The sequence below is a fragment of the Rhincodon typus genome, chromosome 35, assembly GCF_021869965.1.
Source record: "Rhincodon typus isolate 14 chromosome 35, sRhiTyp1.1, whole genome shotgun sequence".
NCBI classification, from domain to species: Eukaryota; Metazoa; Chordata; class Chondrichthyes; order Orectolobiformes; family Rhincodontidae; genus Rhincodon; species Rhincodon typus.
In genome coordinates this window covers 3609571-3629727 of record NC_063366.1, presented here as the reverse complement: position 1 = coordinate 3629727, position 20157 = coordinate 3609571, and the positions used below count along the sequence as shown (strand labels likewise).

General features: G+C 42.2%; 1 protein-coding gene across 3 annotated transcripts; it reads left to right on the top strand.

Annotated features, from left to right (window-relative positions):
* The first annotated feature begins 2082 nt into the window (after positions 1-2082).
* Positions 2083-16916, top strand: LOC109934361 (zinc finger protein 271-like). 3 transcript variants are annotated; one of them, XM_048616797.1, is made up of 3 exons: positions 2083-3348; positions 4593-4679; positions 12716-16916. In XM_048616797.1, the coding sequence occupies exon 3, from the start codon at positions 13136-13138 to the stop codon at positions 14516-14518; it is 1383 nt and encodes a 460-aa protein (XP_048472754.1). In that variant the 5' UTR covers positions 2083-3348; positions 4593-4679; positions 12716-13135; the 3' UTR covers positions 14519-16916. The 3 variants fall into 3 exon arrangements, with proteins under 3 accessions (XP_048472754.1, XP_020388769.1, XP_048472753.1); XM_020533180.2 differs by lacking the exons at positions 2083-3348; positions 4593-4679 and adding an exon at positions 7918-7946; XM_048616796.1 differs by lacking the exons at positions 2083-3348; positions 4593-4679 and adding an exon at positions 7924-8204.
* Positions 16917-20157: the final 3241 nt, after the last annotated feature.

Sequence of the window (20157 nt, the reverse complement as noted above, 5' to 3'; positions counted from 1 at the left end):
GTCACCATGAAGTTCCTGAAAATGTGATCAGTGATAATGACCTCAATTCACGATGGAAGAATTCCTGAATGATTGGTAAATCCAGCACCACACATCAGCTCCAAATTATTCCCAGTCAAATGCAAAAGCTGAGGCAGCAGTGAAAAAAAAAATTTCATGAAAGCCAGCTGACCACGCAATTAATGAGTGTCTGTACAGTTCAATTTGTTTTGATCACTGAACTCCTCTGACCACCCTATAGAACTGTAAATAATAGTGACAATGTAACAAGCTGTATGGGGCCACCACATCTAAATGTATTCCACATTCCTTTGAAGTGTTCATTCCAGAGAACTTTCTTATGAGATTGAAACCAACCTGATCTAATAACTAGGATCTTCCCCATCAAAACCAGCTTCCTATGTTAATGGACTGGTCATGAATCAGGATGTGAGATTGTTGCAATGTGTGAGGTGATTTGGGGAGGGGTTTTACAATAATCATTGTCCTGGTGTTATTTTATGGTGGTTTTGAGAGTATGTGTATGTGTTGGTAAAGTGAGCCAGCTCTTTGGAGTTCATATGTGGTAGAATCAGACACTGCTTTAGTTGTGGATGTGAATCATGGACAGATTCTGTTCAGGTGACGGGTGTTTGACTAATACCATCGGGAGTGTTTATACTGTCCTGTTTGGGAGGACTACTATCCTGAGTATGGTGAGGGAGTGGAGGGTGAGTCTCCACAGACCTGAGTTCCCTTAGCCGATCAAACCTTCATGTAATAATGATGTGATACTTCACAGTCTTCCAAGATTCATTTCATGTTCTGGGAAATTGCTTGAGTCATTTTCAAATGCTTTATTTTTTCGATTCAGAGTTTGATGTATCCCAAATAAGGTAAAGGTAAAGTGGCTATAGACCCAGGATTATGTTGTTGTTTCATGTACTTCATTCAATTTAGTCTGCTGCATTTTCTGCTTCTAATGTGCTTTCCTTTACACTGGAGAGATCAAACCCAGATCAGGTGACCACTTTGCTGAACAACCCCGCTCCATCTGTAAGAATGACCCTAGCCTCCCAATTGCTTGTCGTTTCAATAAACCATCTTTCTCTTATGCAATTATTTTTGTTCTGGGCCTGCTGCAATGTTCCAATGAAGCACAACACCTCATTTTCCACTTCAGCCTCGAGGTACATAACTTCAGAATCTCATTATGTCTGATCTCCATTTGACTTCCCCCACACCACACAGACACAACAGTCTTGTCTTTTTTTTTATCTTAGAGAGGATCATTCTCTTTGCATTTACATAAATCTGTTCTGCTACTCAATATGATCATGGATGATCATCCAACTCAGTACCCTGTTCCCATTTTCTCCCCATACCCTTTGATCCCTTTAGCCTAAGAACTTATCTGACTCCCTCTTGAGAACAATTCAATGTTTTGGCCTCAATAACATTGTGACAGAGAATTCCACAGGCTCACCATTCTCAGGGTGAAGAATTTCTCCTCATCTCAGTCCTCAATAGCCTACCCCCTATCCTTAGACTGTGACCCCTGCTTCTGGGCTCCCAGTCACTTAGAATATTCTTCCTACATTTACCCTATTATGGACCTGTTAGAATTTTATAGATTTCTGTTAGAGCCTCCTTATTCTTCTGATTAACAGTGAAAATAGTCCTAACCGATTCAGTCTCTCTTCATACATCAGTCCTGCCATTCTAGAAATCAGTCTGTTAAATTCTTGTTGCACTGCCTCCCTAGCCATAACACCATTTCAAAACTGTACACCATACCTCATGTATGGTCTCACCCAATCCCTCTACAGTTGCAGCAAGACATTCCTGCTCCTTTACTCATATTCTCTCACTGAAGACCAACATGGTTTGCCTTCTTCACTGCCTGCTGCATCTGCATGCATATTTTCAGTGACTAGTGCACAAGGATATGCAGGCCTCATTGCACCGTTCCTTTTTGCAATCTATCGCCATTCAGATAATAATCTGCCCTCCTGTTTTTGCTCCTAAATTTGATGACCATATATATAATCTGTCATGCATTTGCCCACACATTCAACTTGTCACAATGATGCATCTCTGCATTCTCTTCACAGTTCACCCTCCCACCCAGTTTTGTGTCATCTGCAAATTTGGAGATATTACATTTAATTCCCTTATCCAAATCATATAGTCAATAGCTGCGGTCCACCCGTTGATCCCTGTGGTACACCCCAATCACTGCCTGGCACTCAGAAAAAGACCCATTTATTCCAACTCTTTATTTCCTGTCTGCCAACCATTTCTCTGTCCATGTCAGTCCACTATTCCGAATCCCATTCTCTCTCATGTGCAACCTGATCAAAAATCTTCTGAAAATCCAAGTAAACTACATCCACTGGCTCCCCATTATCAACTCTACTAGTCACATCCTTGAAAAATCCAGGAGGTTGTCAAGCATGATTTCCCTTTCATAATCCATTCTGACTCTGTCCAATGATGTCACTGTTGTTCAAGTGCTTTGTTATTAAATCTTCTGTCATGGAATCTAGCATTTTCCCCACTATCAATGTCAGACTTTCTGGTTAATAATTCCCTGTTTTCTTTTGACCTCCTTTTCCAAAAAGTGGAGTGACATTAGCTACCCTCCAATCCATAGAAACTGTTCCAGCCACTGGAATGTTGCAAGATGACACCAATGCATCCATTCTTTATAGGGTCAATTCCTTAAATACTCTGGGATATAGATTATCGAGCCCTGGGGATTTATCAACCTTACATCCCATGAATTTCCCCAACATCATTTACACATTAATGCTGATTTGCTTCAGTTCCTCCTTCTATGCAATATAATGTTTAATGTCACTGTGAGCAGGGATACTGTCTCGATTAGTGGGTTTATAATTTCAGGTTCACAGGAAGCTGAACTTTCCCTCAAAAAGAAAGAGATTTCCCATTTACAGGTGCGCACATCCAATTCCAGCACTGCCGACGTGACAGCCGCTCGAGTTCGCGCGCTCTCAAATTCGAACTCCCGAACGTTGGGCACTAACCGTTGCCACGCGGGTAAGAACTACAACTCCCGTCAGACATCGCGGGCTGTTTCGCCCTGATTCCATTCTCCCGCTCCTCACTAGGCAAACGCGGGTTCCATATGAAACATGGGTAATGTAGTCCAGAGCGGAATTGTGAGCGGTTTGGATGAATTGAGTTGAGTACTCGTCGAGGTTTTAAACAACCTTAGTGAAGGGGGAGCTTTCTGGGCTTGGGACTGCAATTCACTTAATGTTTGAGGAGATGGACTAACCCTCTCTCCATCGAACACAGGAAAGCACTTCCAGAGAAAATTTCTCCAACAATTTCTCACCAAATGTGAGTTTTTACTGCAATGTCCGAGATATTTCTGGAGATGTTGGGTTTTCACAAGATTTTGGGACAGACCTGATAAATGTTGACATCTATTCTTCTATTAGAGATATAACTGTCTCAGTATAAAACATTTTAACGTTAATTACAGGAACATTTGAGAATTTAAAATTTTTAGATTATTTTGTGCGTGGGACAGACTTGTGAGGAAAGTTATCGGTTTTGGTGTCAAAGGTACAGTAGCAACGCGGAGACAAAATTGGCTGAGTGATAGAAAGCATAGAGTAACGGTCAATAAATATTTTTCAAGCTGGAGGAAGGTTTGTAGTGGAGTTCCCCAGGGATTGATATTGGGATCCTTGCTTTTCCTGAAGTATTAATGACCTGGATCTTGGTGTGCAGGTTATAATTTAATTCAGTTTGGAGATGACACAAAATTTGGAAGAATTGTAGTGTCTGACAAGTGTTATCGCTACTTCTAATAATCAATTACTGGAGACAGAGTAGGTTAACAATTGTTTTATTGAAGCAAAGCAGGGAGAGCTCCAACTCAGTTAAACCAAAGTGAAACTCTAAAGTGACAGAGAAAAATGTTATATATCACTCATTTGGTCACATCAGCAGCTTATTATTCAAATTCCAATCTTACTTCATACAAACATTAAAAAAAACACAACTGTCCATTCTAGATTATGGTTTAGTGTAGTTAACATCTCCTTCACCCAGCCAGGATACATTTAATCTGATCCTATATGTTGTGATTTCAGTGGCTGTGCCCCATTACTCGTTTTGTTACATTGCCTTCTATTGTTGCTTACATTTACTGCTGACACATTCATTTTTAGGTTTAAGGTTTGTTATTTACTCTAATCTGGAAATCTTTGTTTAACATTATTGTTTAAAAATATAAATTCACTACATAAAGTGGAAAGTGTAGAACTCCAAAACAACATAGACAGGTTAATGGAGTGGCCGGATCTGGACTTCAAAGCAGAGAAGTGTGAAGTTGTGCACATTGGTTAGGAAGAACATTGAAATACAATATAAAACAGGGGATACAATTCTAAGGGCATGCAACACCGTAAAGACCTGGATGTTTATGTGAAAAGATCATTGAATGTGGCCAGATAGGTGGAGAACATTAAGTAAAGTATGCAATATCCCTATAAGAGCAAGAAGATAATGTTGAACTTGTAGAAGATGTTCGTTAGACCTCAACTGGAGTATTGTGTATGGTTGCTGCATTATAGGGAGGATGTGAACTCATTGGCGAGAGTGCAGAAAATCTACAAGAATGGCTCCTGGAATGAGAAGCACAGCCTGGCAGTCTGGTGGAGGTACGTTCAATTGAGGTATTCAAGAGGGCATTGGATGATTATGTAGGTAAAAATAACATGCAAGGGTATGGAGCAAAGGCAAGGTAATGATGCTCATTTGAAGAGCCAGTGCAGCCACACTCTGCTGAATGGCTCTTTCTTCACTGAAATCTGCTCTAATGATCACCATAACATGCAAGTTATGGACACAGCTTTTATAGAGACATGGTCAGTGTCCAATGTCTATTGTTCTCCCACCAGAAAAATTATATCCCCATGTTAGTGTGTCAGTAATAACCAATAATCTGTTGATGAGATTTTATGGTCAATGTGTCCTTTTGACTTTCTTGGTAATTTCAGCAGTAAGGTAAGGGATTTGAGCTGTGGACTCAGAGCTGAATCCCTGGTTAGTTTGGTCTCCAGGTACAGAACATGGTAGGAGGGAATGTACCCAATTCTGGATTTTACATCTTGGACTTGGGGAGAGTACACTCACACTCTTACACAGCTCATGGAGAACTGTTGTTATGTGATGTTCAGATTCTGTTATTTTCAATGTGAATAATTATTTTGTCCTTTGTTTTCCAGTCAATTTCAGAATTGATATACATTTTTATTTTTGAGGTTTAACTCATGATGAGTTTTTATGAATGAATTTTAATAAGTTTTCTCAATTCTTATGAGAGAATAAAGTTTGCCCATCTCTTCTGATCTGGCATCTCAGTTTATGAGGTTGTGCACTAAAGAAATTATCTGAGCTGTTTTGTCCTCTATATTGCACCCAGTGACCCCATACATTGTGCCGACTGACATCTACAGATCACCCCCCTTGACTTATAAACCATTCCTATGGATTTCCCAGACAACTACTACAGATCAGCCCAAGCCACTCTGAGAGGTCACTCCCTGCCACTGCGAGAGGTCACTGCTGGCCAGTTCCATCCTCAAGTACCAAAACATTAACCACCATCTCCTTTCCCCATGATTCTCTCACAAACATTTCCACTTCCCCTTCAGAGTGATTGTTTTCTCTGAGCTGATTTCCTGAACTGATAGACTTTGGTCAAGTCAGTGATTGTTTTGACCGTACATTACTCCGCCATGTGCACGAGAACATGTTCAAACTGATTATTCCATCACAGTACTGAAAGGTGAACCAATCAGGGCATTGAAAAGATGTCCATTGTCAAATTAAGTTTAGGAAAGAAATGTGGTCAATATTTATTACAAAACCAGTAATTTTGGCATGAATTTCAGTTATTTGCAATGATTTATTCATGACAGTTTACAATGCCTCATGCAGGGTGGAACAGAAATGGACTTGCAGGGATCTTGATAAATGGTCCATACATTTATAACCTATAAGGCTGTGTTTGATCTTATACACCTAACCAACACAATCTGGTTGAAACTATATCAATTCATTAATTTACTTAGGCTGGTTCAAATGTGTGAGCAGTAGCCTGGAGCTTCGGCAACGTTGTGTCATTGTAGTTGCAGGGTTCATGCCAGAGTTCACTACTATCCACACATTTATCATCTAAACCTGGCTTCCATCAACCTGGTTAAATGGAAAACCTGTCATTACTTTCTACAGAGAGATAAGAGATAGCTATAGTTGTTTTCTGTGACTGGTGACAGATTGTTTTCTGAAGACCATGGAGTAAAATTATAAAGGTTTGAGGCTCCCAGTTTCTAATAGATCTCCCTCACTGGCGCTGAAAGTCCTGTCCTCCATTAACTTCCTGAGCTAGTTAATATTGGAGATATGAGGTGTACTGCTCCTTGGCACAGTCGTCAAATAATTTCTGTCACTCATGAAGCTTTCTGCTTGCTATTCCTTTTAGAGCGAGTTTTCTGATTTGTCCACTGGTGAATTGCATCTCTTTCTGACTTGACTGAAAAGTGGAGAGGTTATAAGAGAAACTCTGTGAACCTGACATCCTATCATTTGCAGAATTTTTCATTTCAATATTATTTCCTCAGAGTTGGTTGCCCTGAAGTCAATATCCAAGTCACAGTCATTCCTTAAGTATAGGTAGTGGCTTGAGCAGGGTGTTAGTCCGTGATTCCAATTGCCAGTCCTGCGTCAAAGTCTCATTCCCCAAGTCAGAACCAATAGGAGAGTGACTGCCATGTCGACTGTGACTATTGTGTTTGTGTGCAGATAACGGTTAATGAAGATGCATCCACTTGTATAACCTGTGCTGACAGATTTGTCTTTTTTGAGTTCATCCTGGGAACGTTTGATGAGGAGAAGGTCACATCCCCACATTTGGTGCTACTGCTGCTGCTGCTTTCTGTTTAGATAGCTTAAGGAGGACCAAAAGCATAATTCCAAGTTATGCAATGGCAGACTACAGTTTCATCAGAAACAAGCTCTAACATCTGCTTTGAGCATCCCCCTCAACAGCACTTTCCCCATAATCACACTAGCAGTGGCCCCCCATCCCCTGCTTCCTGATTCAACGGGTCAACAGTCTAAATGACTATTGTTTTGTTTTCTTAGTATTGGTCATCCTGGAGTCAGTCTCCAAATCATAGTCACTCCCCAACTAAACAGTCACTCCTCTAGGCATTGTGTTACTCTCTGAACAATGTATTGTTCTCGGAATGCAATCATTCCATAAGTCAGAGGAACAATGGCTCCTCAAGCTCAGTCTCCTTTTTCGGTTACTTCTCTGCTCTTCCTTCTCATTTTTCCCTGTTCTCTGTGCTAATCCCATCAGCGTCATGACCCGAAATGTCAACTTTCCTGCTCCTCTGATTTTGCCTGGCCTGCTGTGTTCCTCCAGCTCCACACTTTGCTATCTCTGACTCCAGCATCTGCAGTTCTGGCTGTCTCTGAGTGAGTTATAACGTCACAGCAGCACTGCCTTGGATGCTGGGACTTTCCTTTTCTGACGTGCTGTCAATCACATTCGAGGATACACATCCCACACTGATGTTGTCAGTTTGAAATGCTCTCAGGATGAACAATGATATTCCCACATTAGAAATCTCTGTCAAATGTTTACAGGGGAACTGAGACAGCAGCTGCAACAACTGAGGATTTATTCAGATGGGATAATGAGAAATTGAAATCTCCACCTGATTTGCTGCTCAAAGTCACCTTCATTTCACTGGTCAGTTTCCCAAGTTTCAGGAAACTTATGTTGCTTCAGAAATGTTTGGATTGATTGTGACAGACGTCAATCAGAGAGCCCACTCACCCTGCCCATTCCCTCCTCTTCCTCTTCCTTTTCCTTTTCCAGAGCTGGTTCACTTCCTATAGGGACTGAGGAGATGGTGAGTGAAGGAGCAGCTTTTATACAAATTGTATCCCATAATATCCACACCAGTCTTCAGGCAGTCTGACTCTCCTGTGGGCAATCAGAGGTGGAAATGCCCCCTATGCTGTGTGAGAAGATCCAGCTGAGAGAGCTGTTTACTCGGTGTTTTGTGCTGAACGGTTAGACTGGAGCTGTGTGTTGGATATATTGGAAGTATTTCCCTTCTGATTTCCAGGCTGAATTTTGTTGATGGCTCATTCCTGAATATAAGAAGGTGAGTTGTAATTATCTGGGAGGTGCAGAGTGCCTGAAGATCCTACTATCCCTGAAGATTCTTACTTATTTCCTATTGTTGAATTCTCTGTTTATGTTGGGAGCTTGTTATTATCCTGTAGATTGTTAATTGGTGATTGAATTGTGGATGGTGTAGAAGAGAATGGGGAGAGTGGGTGGGCTCTCTGATTGACGTCTCTCACAGCCAATCGAAGTATACCTGGGGCAGTATGAGTTTGAAGCTTGAGAAACTGACCAATGAACTGTAGGTGACGTTGAGCATGATGTGCTTGGATGGGTGCAGCCCCATTAATACGTGGACAGGTCAACACTGTCCAGGCCTAAGCAATCTGCTTGATTGTGTTATGGACCAGACTAAACCACCTCAAAATATATTCAGATGATAGTCTGGGCCCTATTTTTTTTCTTATTTTAAAGGTATGTATAAGACGTTGTGTTCTGGATGCAATTTGATTGGTCAAACTACCAGACTTGAAACAAAACATACTTTATTCATATACTGTAAGTAAAATGCATACAAAATAAAAATAAAATAACTAGTTTAATTGTTACTAATAAAATGCTTAACAAAAAAATTAACTACTACTAATTAACTGTTCCAATATAGTCATCCCATAAACACATCCTTGGCAAACACAAATTCTAAAATATATTGTCTCACATGCAATTCTAAAAGCAGGAAGAAGCTCCAGCTTTTAAATATGACAGAGAGATGAATAAGAACTTCCGCATCCAGCTTCAAGACCCCAGCAACTGCTGAAAGCTGAAACTAAAAAAAGCCCCAGTTCTGTGGGAGCTTGACCCCACCTATTCAGGCTACTTCTATTGTTCCAACTTCTAAAAAATACCCAAGGCATCACAAGCAATTTACTTTATTGGATTCAAATAGATAGCTCATTACCTCTGTCTTAAAACCTCTCTTCAAACAAAAAATCATGGATAAAATACATCTCTTAGAGCCATAGCATTGTCACAATTGGCATTTCAGTCCTTCCACCACTACCACTCTGTGGCAGCAGCATGTACCATCTTCAAGATAGACTGCAGTAACTCACTAAGACTCCTTCAAAAAAACTTTACAAACCTATGAATTCTATGACTTAGAAGGACAAGGAACAGCAATGAGTAGCTTGGTATTTGAGTTGAGGCCAAAATCAATCTGTTGAAAAACTGTTGGCTATCTACCTTATCTATGCCTGTCATGATTTTACAGAGCTCTATAAGGTCATCTATCAGTCTCTTATGCTCCAGGGGAAAAAGTCTCAGCCTGTCCAAACTCTCCTTATACCTCAAACCTTCCAGTCCAGGTAGCATCATAGTAAATCTTTTCTGCACTCTTTCTAGTTTAATAATATCCCTGCTATATAGTAGGATAACCAGAACCCCACACAGTACTCCAAACATGGCCTCACCAACGTCTTTTACAGCTGCAACAAAATATCTCAACTCCTATATTCAGTGCTCTGACCAATGAAAGCAAGCATGCTGAAAGCCTTCTTCATCACCCTGTCTACCTGTGACTCCATTTTCAAACAGCTATGAACCTGTACCCCTAGATCTCTTTGTTCTATAACACTCCCAAAGGCCTTATAACTGAGTGTATAAGTCCTGCCCTGGTTTGCCTTACAAAATGCAACACTTTGCATTTATCTAAATCATACTCCATCTGCCATTCCTCAGCTCACTGGCCCAGTTGATCAAGATCTCGCTGCATTCCCAGTTAACCTTCTTCACTATCCACTATACAGTACCACCAATCTTGGTGTCATCTGCAAATGTAGTGACCGTATGTCCTAAATTCTCCTCCAAATCATTTATGTAAATGATGAATAACAGTGGACCCAGCACTGGTCCCTGTGGCACACCACTGGTCACAGGCCTCCAGTCTGAAAAGTGACCCTCTACCATCACTGTCTTCTTTTGTATCTCCTTCTTCTTTATGTACCACACCGACTTCTGTCGTCAAGTCAGTTTGTATCCCTGGATCCCATGCAATTTAACCTTACTCAGCAGCCTACCGTGTGGTACCTTGTCAGAGGCCTCGCTAAAGTCCCTGTTCATCTACTTTCTTGGTCACCCCTTCAAAAAAGTCAATCAAGTTTATGAGACATGATTTCTCACGCACAAAGCCATGTTGACTATCTCAAATGAGTCCTTGCCTCTCCAACTGCTAGTAGATCCTGTCTGTCAGAACCCCCCATAACAATTTACCCACCGTGGACATTAAGCTCACCAGTCTGTAGTTCCCAGGCAATTCCTTGCAGTCTTTCCTAAATAATCGTACAATATTCGCCACCCTCCAATCTCCAGGCACTTCACCAGTGGCTGTCGATGATACAAATATCTCTGCTAGAGTCCCCGCAATTTCCTCCCTAGCCTCCCATAGTCCTGGGATACACTTCATCAGGTCGTGGGAATTTATCTACCTTAATCAGTTTGAAGACTTCCAGTATCATCTCTTCTGTAATTTGGGCACTTTTTAAGACATCACTGTTTATTTCCCCAAGTTCCCTCGCATCCACACCTTTCTTGACAGTAAATTCTGATGAGAAATATTAATTTAAGATCTCACCCATCTCTTGTGGCACTGCACATAGATAACCTTGTTGATCTTGAATAGGCACTATTCTCCCTAGTTACTCTTCTGCCCTTCATGTACTTGTAGAACCTCTTTGGATTCTCCTTTATCTTATCTGCCAAAGCCATCTTGTGTCCCCTTTTAGCCCTTCTGATCTCTCTCTTAAGTGTACTCCAACACCCTCTGTACTTTTTAAGGAATCCACTTGACCCCAGTTGTCTATACATGTCATATGCCTCCTTTTTTAATACGTGTCTCAATAACTCTAATCATCCAGAGTTGCCTACTCCTGCTAGCCATATCCTTCACTCTAATAGGAACATGCTGGCCCTGAACCCTCATAAACTCACTTTTGAAAGTCTCCCAACTAGCAGACATTCCTTTGCCTGCAAACAGCCTCCCCCAATCAATTTTTGGAAGTTCCTGTCTAAGAAAATCAAAATTGGCCTTACCCCAATTTAGAACTCTAACTGTAGATCAGACCTATCCTTTTCCACAGCTATTTTTAAAACCAGTGGAATTATGGTCACTGGTCCTAAAGTGCTCCCCAACTAACACTTCCGTCACTTGCTCTGCCCAAGAGGAAGTCAAGTTATGCCCCTTCTCCAGTAGAGCCATCGACATACTGCATGAGAAATTCTTCCTGAGCATACTTAACATATTTCTCTCCATCCAAGTCGTTAACACTATGACAGTCTCAGTCAATGTGAGGAAAGTTTAAATTCCCTTAGATTACAACCCTATTAATCTTGCAGCTATCTGCAAACTCCTTACATATTTTCTCCTCGATCTCTGCTGACTGTTGGGTCCTATTGTATAATGCTATCAAAGTAATCGTCTGCTTTTTATTTCTCAGTTCTAACCATATAGACTCAGTGAATGAACCCTCAAGAATGTCTTCTCTCAGTGCCGTGATGTCCTCCCTAATCAAAAACGCAACTATCCCCCCCTAGCTTGCCCCCCCCCCCCCCATCCTTCCTATAGCATCTGTGCCTGGAACATTGAGCTGCCAATCCTGTCCCTCCCTCAGAAAGGTTTCTGTAATAGTGATAATATCCCAATCACATGTACCTGTTCATGCACTGAGTTCATTTGCCTTACCTATCAGCCTCTTGCATTGAGTGCAGTTTAACCCAGACTTCCCTTGCCTGCTCTGATGCTCTTGCCTGCCCTGACTAGTACATGGATTGCCAACACTGCCTTTACTATTTAACTTGCTGTCATTAACCTCTGCACTGTCCTCAGCTTTTGCTTTTGTCTCCCTACTGCATTGGATCACCCCCCCACTGCCAGACTAGTAAGCCTCCCAAGTGGCTCTAGCAAATCTCCTTTCCAGGATATTGGTCCCCTTCCAGTTCAGGTACAACACCTTCCTTTTGTACAGGTCACCTCTGCTCCAGAAGAGATCCCAGTGATCTCTTAATCCCTGCCACCTGCTCTTAAGCCAGGCATTCATCTGCCAAATCCTCCTATTCTTACTCTCGCTAACACGTGGTACTGGAAGTAGTCCAGAAATTACTACTCTTGTAAGGTTAGGGGGCTGAATGGCTTACAGCAGCTCCTGGTTCTTGTTTGTAAATGCAAAGGAACATCACCACCTGCCAACTTCTCTTCAAGCTGCACAGTCTGTCATGAAACTGTGTTGCCATTGTTACACTGCCACCTGTCCAAAATCCTTAAAGTCCATTCCTAACAGTGTTGTGGATGTCCCTACACCACCATGAATAGCAGTGGTCGATGAAGACGGCTTAGCACCTCCTCTTCAGGCAATTAGAGATGGAAACGAATGATGATTTACACAGAAACACACATCCAATGAAAAAATGAATTAAATAAATTACTGAGGAATCATTCCCTCGAGAAAGGAGTAGAGGGAGTTGCGGGAAATCATGTTTCCTTTTCCTGTTTTACAGAAGGATTGCACTGTACTACTTCAGAGAATTCAGAGAGGGTAGACATCACAGATAGATCCTGACCATCCCCCAAGGAAGAACTGCAAAACTGTGGGAAGATATCCAGTCCCATCACAGCATTGCTCAACAGAGAGAAGGTTGGGCAGTGAAACCATCATCTGGAAATCAGCTGGGTCAAGGGAGCGTTAACGTATCTCCAGATCTAAAACTGGTTGGTGGTGTGGAGCCTTCCATCAAAACCAACCTCTCCGAAGGTTTGGCTTTGGGTGATCAGTCAGGGTGAGGCTGGGAGATAATGAGAGTGGGTTCCAAGTGTGGTGAGAGCTCCAGTCATTCATTAAGCCTCATGATCCACTGACTCATTCCTGCAGGGGAGAGTTCAAGAGTGAGCTGTATTCGTGAAACTTCACACAATCATCAATGCTCATGAATCAGCAACACATTCACACTGGGGAGAAGCTATTTAAATGTGAGGTTTGTGACAAGGGCTTTGCACAATTATCAGGCCTGGTGAATCACCGGCGCATTCACATGGGGAAAAAATCATTCTTATGTGAGATATGCAACAAATCATTCCTGCAGTCATCGAAGCTCCTTGTGCACCAACTTATTCACACAGGGGAAAAGCCGTTCACGTGTGAAGTGTGTATCAAATCATTCTCCCAGTCATCAACCTTGCGCAAACACCAACGAATTCACACAGGGGAGAAACCATTCAGGTGTGAGGTGTGTGAGAAATCATTTTCACAGTCAGAGAACCTCTGCAGACACCAACGCATCCACACAGGTGAGAAACTGTTCAAGTGCAAGGTCTGTGACAAATCATTCTCTGACTCATCGAGACTCTTGCGCCATCAGAGGATTCACACGGGGGAGAAACCATTCACGTGTGAGGTATGTGATAAATCATTCGCCGTGTCCTCACACCTCCGTGTGCATCAACGCATCCACACAGGGGAGAAACCTTTCAGATGCAAGGTGTGTGACAAAGTATTCTCTCAGTCAGAGAACCTGCGCACACATGAACGTGTCCACACAGGGGAGAAACCATTCACATGTGATGTGTGTGACAAAAAATTTGCACAGTCAGGACAGCTCCGCATACACCAACGCATTCACACAGGGGAGAAGCCATTCATGTGCAAGGTTTGTGACAAATCATTCTCTGATACATCAGGTCTCTTGCTCCATCAGAGGATTCACACAGGAGAGAAACCATTCACGTGCGAAGTATGTGACAAATCATTCTCAGTGTCATCAACACTCCACAAACACCAACGCATACATACAGGGGAGAAACCATTCACGTGTGAAGTATGTTTCAAATCATTCTCAGATTCATCATACCTCTGCAGACATCAACGTATTCATACAGGAGAGAAACCATTCATATGTGATGTGTGCAACAAATCGTTCTCAAGGTCATGCAACCTGCTGCTTCATAAGAGAATTCACACAGGCGAGAAACCATTCACTTGTGAAGTTTGCAATAAATCGTTTTCGTCATCATCAACCCTCCGCACACACCATCACATTCATACTGGGGAGAAACCATTCACCTGTGAAGTATGTGACAAATCGTTCTCTCAGTCAGGGATCCTGCGCACACACCAACGCATCCACACAGAGCGCAAACCTTTCAAGTGCGAAGTGTGTGACAAATCGTTCTCACAGTCAGAAAGCCTTCACAGGCACCAATGCATCCACACAGGGGAGAAACCTTTCATGTGCAATGTATGCAGCAAATCATTCTCACGGTCCTGGAACCTCTTGTTCCACCAGAGGATTCACACAGGGGAGTAAAAAGTTTGTGATAAGCCTTTCCTAATATCTTTGATGATCTAGAACATTACAAGATACACACAGGAGAGAAATGCTTTGATGCAACTTTTGTGACAAGGCTTTCACGTAGCATTTTTCCTGGTCCATCAACACACGAATGCAGGGTAGGAACCCTGTTGGTGTATGTTCTGTAATGAAGCCTCCACACAGTTGTTTTATCTCTCAGAATATCAGCAGACCCACATGGGAACCATATACCCAAGTATTTGCCATTCTGTCATCACAATATGAATTCCCTTCCTAAGGGCATTGTTGATCTACCTACAGAACAAAGACTGCAGTAGTTCAAGATGGCACCTCGCCACCACTTTTCAAGGGCAACTAGGGGCAAACAATAACAACTATGCCAATGTCCCATGAGTGAATTAAAAATAACTGTACACAAACTCACTGTGCAGGGTGTTCAGTGGGACTGGGACACAGAACAAGAAACAGCTTTCACTCCCATCAGACAACTAGTGACAACAACACCAGTGCTGAGGGACTATGTTGTCAACAGTAGAGTCACCCTGCCAGTGAAACAGGACTTAGGCCAACCCCCATGCAGTGAAGACAACCAGTTGTGTTTCTATCCAGAGAGTTAACACAAGCTAAACAATACTGTACATAGATTGAATCTGATTATTGTGCTCTGGTTATTGTGCCTCGCAAAGTATGTTACTTAATGTACAGAGATATCGCTGGGAAGTGAAGTACAAGCAAGGGAAGCAGATGTACATCAATGACATGCAGTCGAGTGCTGAATTGTCTAAGAAGGAAGTTGATGCTGGTACACAGTATGAAATATTCCAGATTCAACAAGAAGTAACGTGCTTTAGGAGGCAACAACCCAATGGAAACATTGATCCAGATCTTCTAATCTCGAGGTCATCAGAAACTGGTCATAAAGCATAAAATGTTCAATGAACCCCCTTGCAACTTCCGACATACTGACTTGATGGAAATTTCCTGAGAAGTTTCAAAGTCCAATGGGGAAAATGACTAAAAAAAGTCTCCCAAGTCTGAATTAGTGTCAGAGACTTTGCTCAGTTCCAATATACTCATATAAATTTTGTGTCATTTTATTCTTCTGTATTTTTAATTGTGGTCTGAGATGAGAAAAGAACTGTTCTAAAACAAGGTTTGCTGGGGGATTGTTGAATGTTTTGAAAGCAAGTAACCTGACTCTCATTGCAGGCATCTGGTTCCAGCAGTATCTGAAATGTACTTTGCAGGCAAGTTGGAACCAGAGAGTTGTGTACAATGGAGTTTTGGCAGTTAGTAGCTGATTGGGTTGTGGAGCAGTGAACAGTTATTGCTGACCAAGGCTTCTGCCTGCCAACAACTGTGATTTGTTCTCAAGTAACTGAACAGCTTGAGGCAGCTTGGAGTTTAGGAACTGTTTCTGTTGTCTGCAACAAAACCTACTATAAACCTGAAGAATACCTAGTTTAATTTTGCTTCAGCAGTTGCTGTAAATGATTGTTTTTAATTAATCAGTTTGAGATTTTTTAAAAAGATGAATTGGTTCCTGTGTCACCTGCAAACTAGTGAAAGCATCTGGCGAAACAAGACCAAGAGACAGCTTTCTGACCAAGATTCACAAGAATCATCTCTGCACGTGATGAACGGGAACCACTGTTACTTTTTTACCCCTGTGTCTGGGTGTAAAGGGGAGTTTGAAAGGGTATTAAGAGTTTTAACTAGTACAGTTATATGCCAGAAGCTCCTAATTGTCGACCTGTAGCTAGAATCTATTTACTTGTAATACGTAGACATTCTTATTAAGTACAGAAACTTAGTCAGTGTTTTCTGTTTGCTTGGGTCTAAAACGCAGGTAAATTGGAGAATTTTGTGTACTTTTTAATATCTTTTAATTTTTTTGATGTCTCCAAGAGTAGTGGGGCTTGATTTGCAGTGTGCTATCCCAGTGAGGTATAACATTTAACTTGATAGTTGCCCAGGAGATTTTAAACCGTAACCCCCAAACTAACCTCTGACCCATTGACTGTTGCCAACAGATCCCTGTCACCTCTGACTCTTGGCCGGACAACTGCATGGCCTGACCTGACCGGCCGCCTCCCTAGACCCAACCTGACCATCCCAAACACCCGATCACCTCAATCAGATTGAACTCCCATCCCAACAACCCTTCCTGACCTGAGTAACACCTAACCTACCTGTACATTCTCCTACCCTCCCCAACTGTCACTTGACATACTGACTACACTCGCCCCATCTACTTACCTAGTTACTTCACCATCTACCCACCCTAACTCTCAACCATTCACGTATTGACCCATTTATATCTTAACATTCACCCTGGACCTCTACCTTGAGCAGCTGGCTCTGTAAATAAAAGGTATGTCTTTTGCCTTGATTCTCTTCACTGCTGTCTGTGTGGATTCCTGCACTGATCTCTTCACTGCTCTCAATGTGAATTCCTGCAGTGATTCACTTCATTGCTGTCTGTGTGAATTACTGCACTGATTCATTTCACTGATACATTGAGTTTTTACAGAATGGAAAGAGACGCTTCAGCCCATCATGCTTGTGGCTGTTCAAATCCCATTTTTCAGTATTTGACGTGTAGCCTTATATGCTGTGGCAATTCAAGTGCTTATCTGAATATTTGATAAATGTTTTGAGCGTTCCCATCTTTTAGATAATGAGTTCCAGACACCCACCAGACTTGGGATGAAAAATATTTCCTCAAATCCCTGCTAAACCTCCTGCTCATAGAGCCTTCCTGTCCACATTTTAAGAATTCTGCCACCTTTGTGCCTTTCACATTTTGTTTATCCCACATAATGTTGGGTTAATTGAAATCCCCTACTCTTATTACCCTAATGTTATACAGTCATAGAGATGTACAGTGTGAAAATAGACCCTTCAGTCTAAATCGTACATGCCAACCAGATATCCTTGATAAATTTAGTCTCATTTGCCAGCATTTGGCCCATGTCTGTCTGAACCCTTCCTATTCATATACCCATCCAGATACCTTGTAAATGTTGTAATTGTACCAGCTTCCACATCTTCCTGTGGCAGCTTATCCCATATACGCACCTCCTCTGTGTGAAAAGGTTGCCTCTTAGGTCCCTTTTAAATTTTTCCCCGATCACCTTAAACCTAAGCCCTCTAGTTTTAGACTCCCCCACCCCGGGAAAAGACCTTATCTATTTACCCTGTCGATGCCCCTCATGAATTTAAAGAGCTCTATAAGGTCACCCCTCAGCCTTCGATGCCCAGCCTATTCAGCCTCTCTCTTAGCTGGCAACATCCTTGTAAATGTTTTCTGAACCCTTTCAAGTTTCAAAACATCCTTCCTATAGCAGGTTGACTAGAATTGCATAGAGTATTCCAAAAGTGGCTTAACCAATGTCCTGTACAGCCCCAGCATGACCTCCCAACTCCCATACTAGATGCACAGTCCAATAAAGGCAGGCATACCAAATGCCTTCTTCACTATCCTATTTACCTGAGACTCCACTTTCAAGGAACTATGAACCTGCACTCCAAGGTCCCTTTGTTTAGCAACACTTGCCAGGATCTTACCATTAAGTGTATAAGCCTTGCCCTGTTTTTACACTTTTGTGAGATTAGTTTATGTATCAGTCTTCCCATCTCTTTTTGATTATTTGGGGGTATACAGTGCGCCAGCAATGTGATTGCTTCATTTTTGTTTTAAAGTTCTACCCACATGGTCTCATTTGAGGTGTCCTCAAAGATGTCATCCTTGTCTATTGCAGTAATTGATCCCTTGATCAATATTGCAACACTGCCTCTTGCACCTTGCCTGCTGGCCTGAAGCTTCTATAACATGGAATATTGTTGCCAGTCTGCCACTCCCTCCACCAAGTCTCCATTCTAGCAACAGTATTGTATCCCATGTGCTAATCAACAGTGTCGACTCATGCATTTTTGCTACACTGACTTAGTCCTTCTTCAATGCTTCTCTGCGCATCACACCCTACTGTGCAATCTCATCTTGCTGCCAAGTTAGTTTAAACCCGCACCAAAAGCGCACTAGTAAATCTCCCCAGAAGGATGATAGCCCCGTTGTGGATCAGGTACAAACCAGCAGGCTTGTATATGCCCTGCCATCCCAAGAAATGGACCCAGTCATCCAGAAATCTAAAGCCCTGTTTCTACTCCAGCACATTCATCTGGTCTATCCGCCTGTTCCAGTATTCACCAGCATGTGATACTGGGAGTAATCCCGGGATGGCACCCTTTGAGGTCCTGCTTTCTTAATCTGCAACGTAACTCTTTATGTTCTTATTCTTCCCTCTTCTTACTGTTGTCGTTGGTACCAATTTGAACCGCTTCTGACTGTTCACCTCCCTCTTCAGAACGCTATGTAGCATTCAGTGAAATTCTTGACTGTGGCCACAGGACGGCAAGTCACCATTCTGAGGTGACATCTGTGGCTGCAGAATACCTGTGAGTCCTCCTCATGATTGAGTTTCCTGCCACTATGGTTCTCCCTCTCTGCTCCCCACCTTGTGCAGCTTCGCTCTGGCTGCACTTCCCAGAGGACCCATCACGCTCGCTGTTTTCCGACACAGAAAATCTGCACTCCAGGGCTTTCCTGAATCTCTGATTTCCTCCCTTCTTCTGACCAGTGGTCACCATCAGTCAGAAACAGTTCTTTAAGTTGCCAGATGACCATGTCCAAGAATGTACCATCCACAAAATTCTCAGCCTGGCAGATCACTGCTCTGTCTTCAGTCAAAGCTCTGAAACCCTGTTCTCAAGCTGATCAAACCAGTGCTACTTTCTACAGATGTGATTATCCATACTGCCAGGAGCATACGATTTCCCGTATCCTGCAGGGACCACCACCAATGAAACTGAGCTCCCCTGAGGTACCCTTATTCAAAACATTCTTAGTCAGACAAGTAAAAAAAAATTAAATCTGAAAATTTTATTTAAATAAAAGCTACAACTTTTACATTTTCTTACTATCTCTTTAAAGTGGAGAAAACAATGTAATGACTACCAATCAGCTCCCTGTTTTGTGCTAAATTCACTTTTGTCAGCCTTTATGAATTCCGGTGGGGTCGATGAGTCTCTGGAGGTGTCTCCCTCAGCTCCACTCCCAGAAGGTGAGTGAAGACCTTGAACCTTGCCCACTCTTCATCTGCTGCCCAGGAAGAGATGACCCTGATGGTCCAGCAGTCTCCACTCCCAGAAGGTGAGTGCATTTATGTGACACATGCAGACCCAACAATATTGCCACAGTATCTTTTACATTGAAGCAGAATATTTGTTTGCAATAAAATTATTTCCTTACAATACATACAAATATAACTGGAGAATGGTCAATTGCTTTTATGAACGGGAGGCTCTGGATGAGATCAACCAGTATTATGAAAAGGTATATGATTTTTGAACAGTTTCTGCTCGAGGAGTGAGGATCTGGAGAAGATCAATTTTTGTTACAGTGTCCACGATCTGGAGGAGATCAATGGTGATGCAAAATTTAAGACCTGGGAGAGCACTTGGTGTTAGAATGGCAAGGCTCTTACAGAAGTGAGATGCTGTTAGAAAGTTAAGGGTCTGATGGACATCAAATGTTGTGATGAAGCTGAGAAGATCCATTGGTATTACACATA

Bases quoted from the DNA above. Each gene is read 5' to 3' on its own strand.
- LOC109934361 (XM_048616797.1), top strand. From the start codon at position 13,136: ATGCTCATGAATCAGCAACACATTCACACTGGGGAGAAGCTATTTAAA.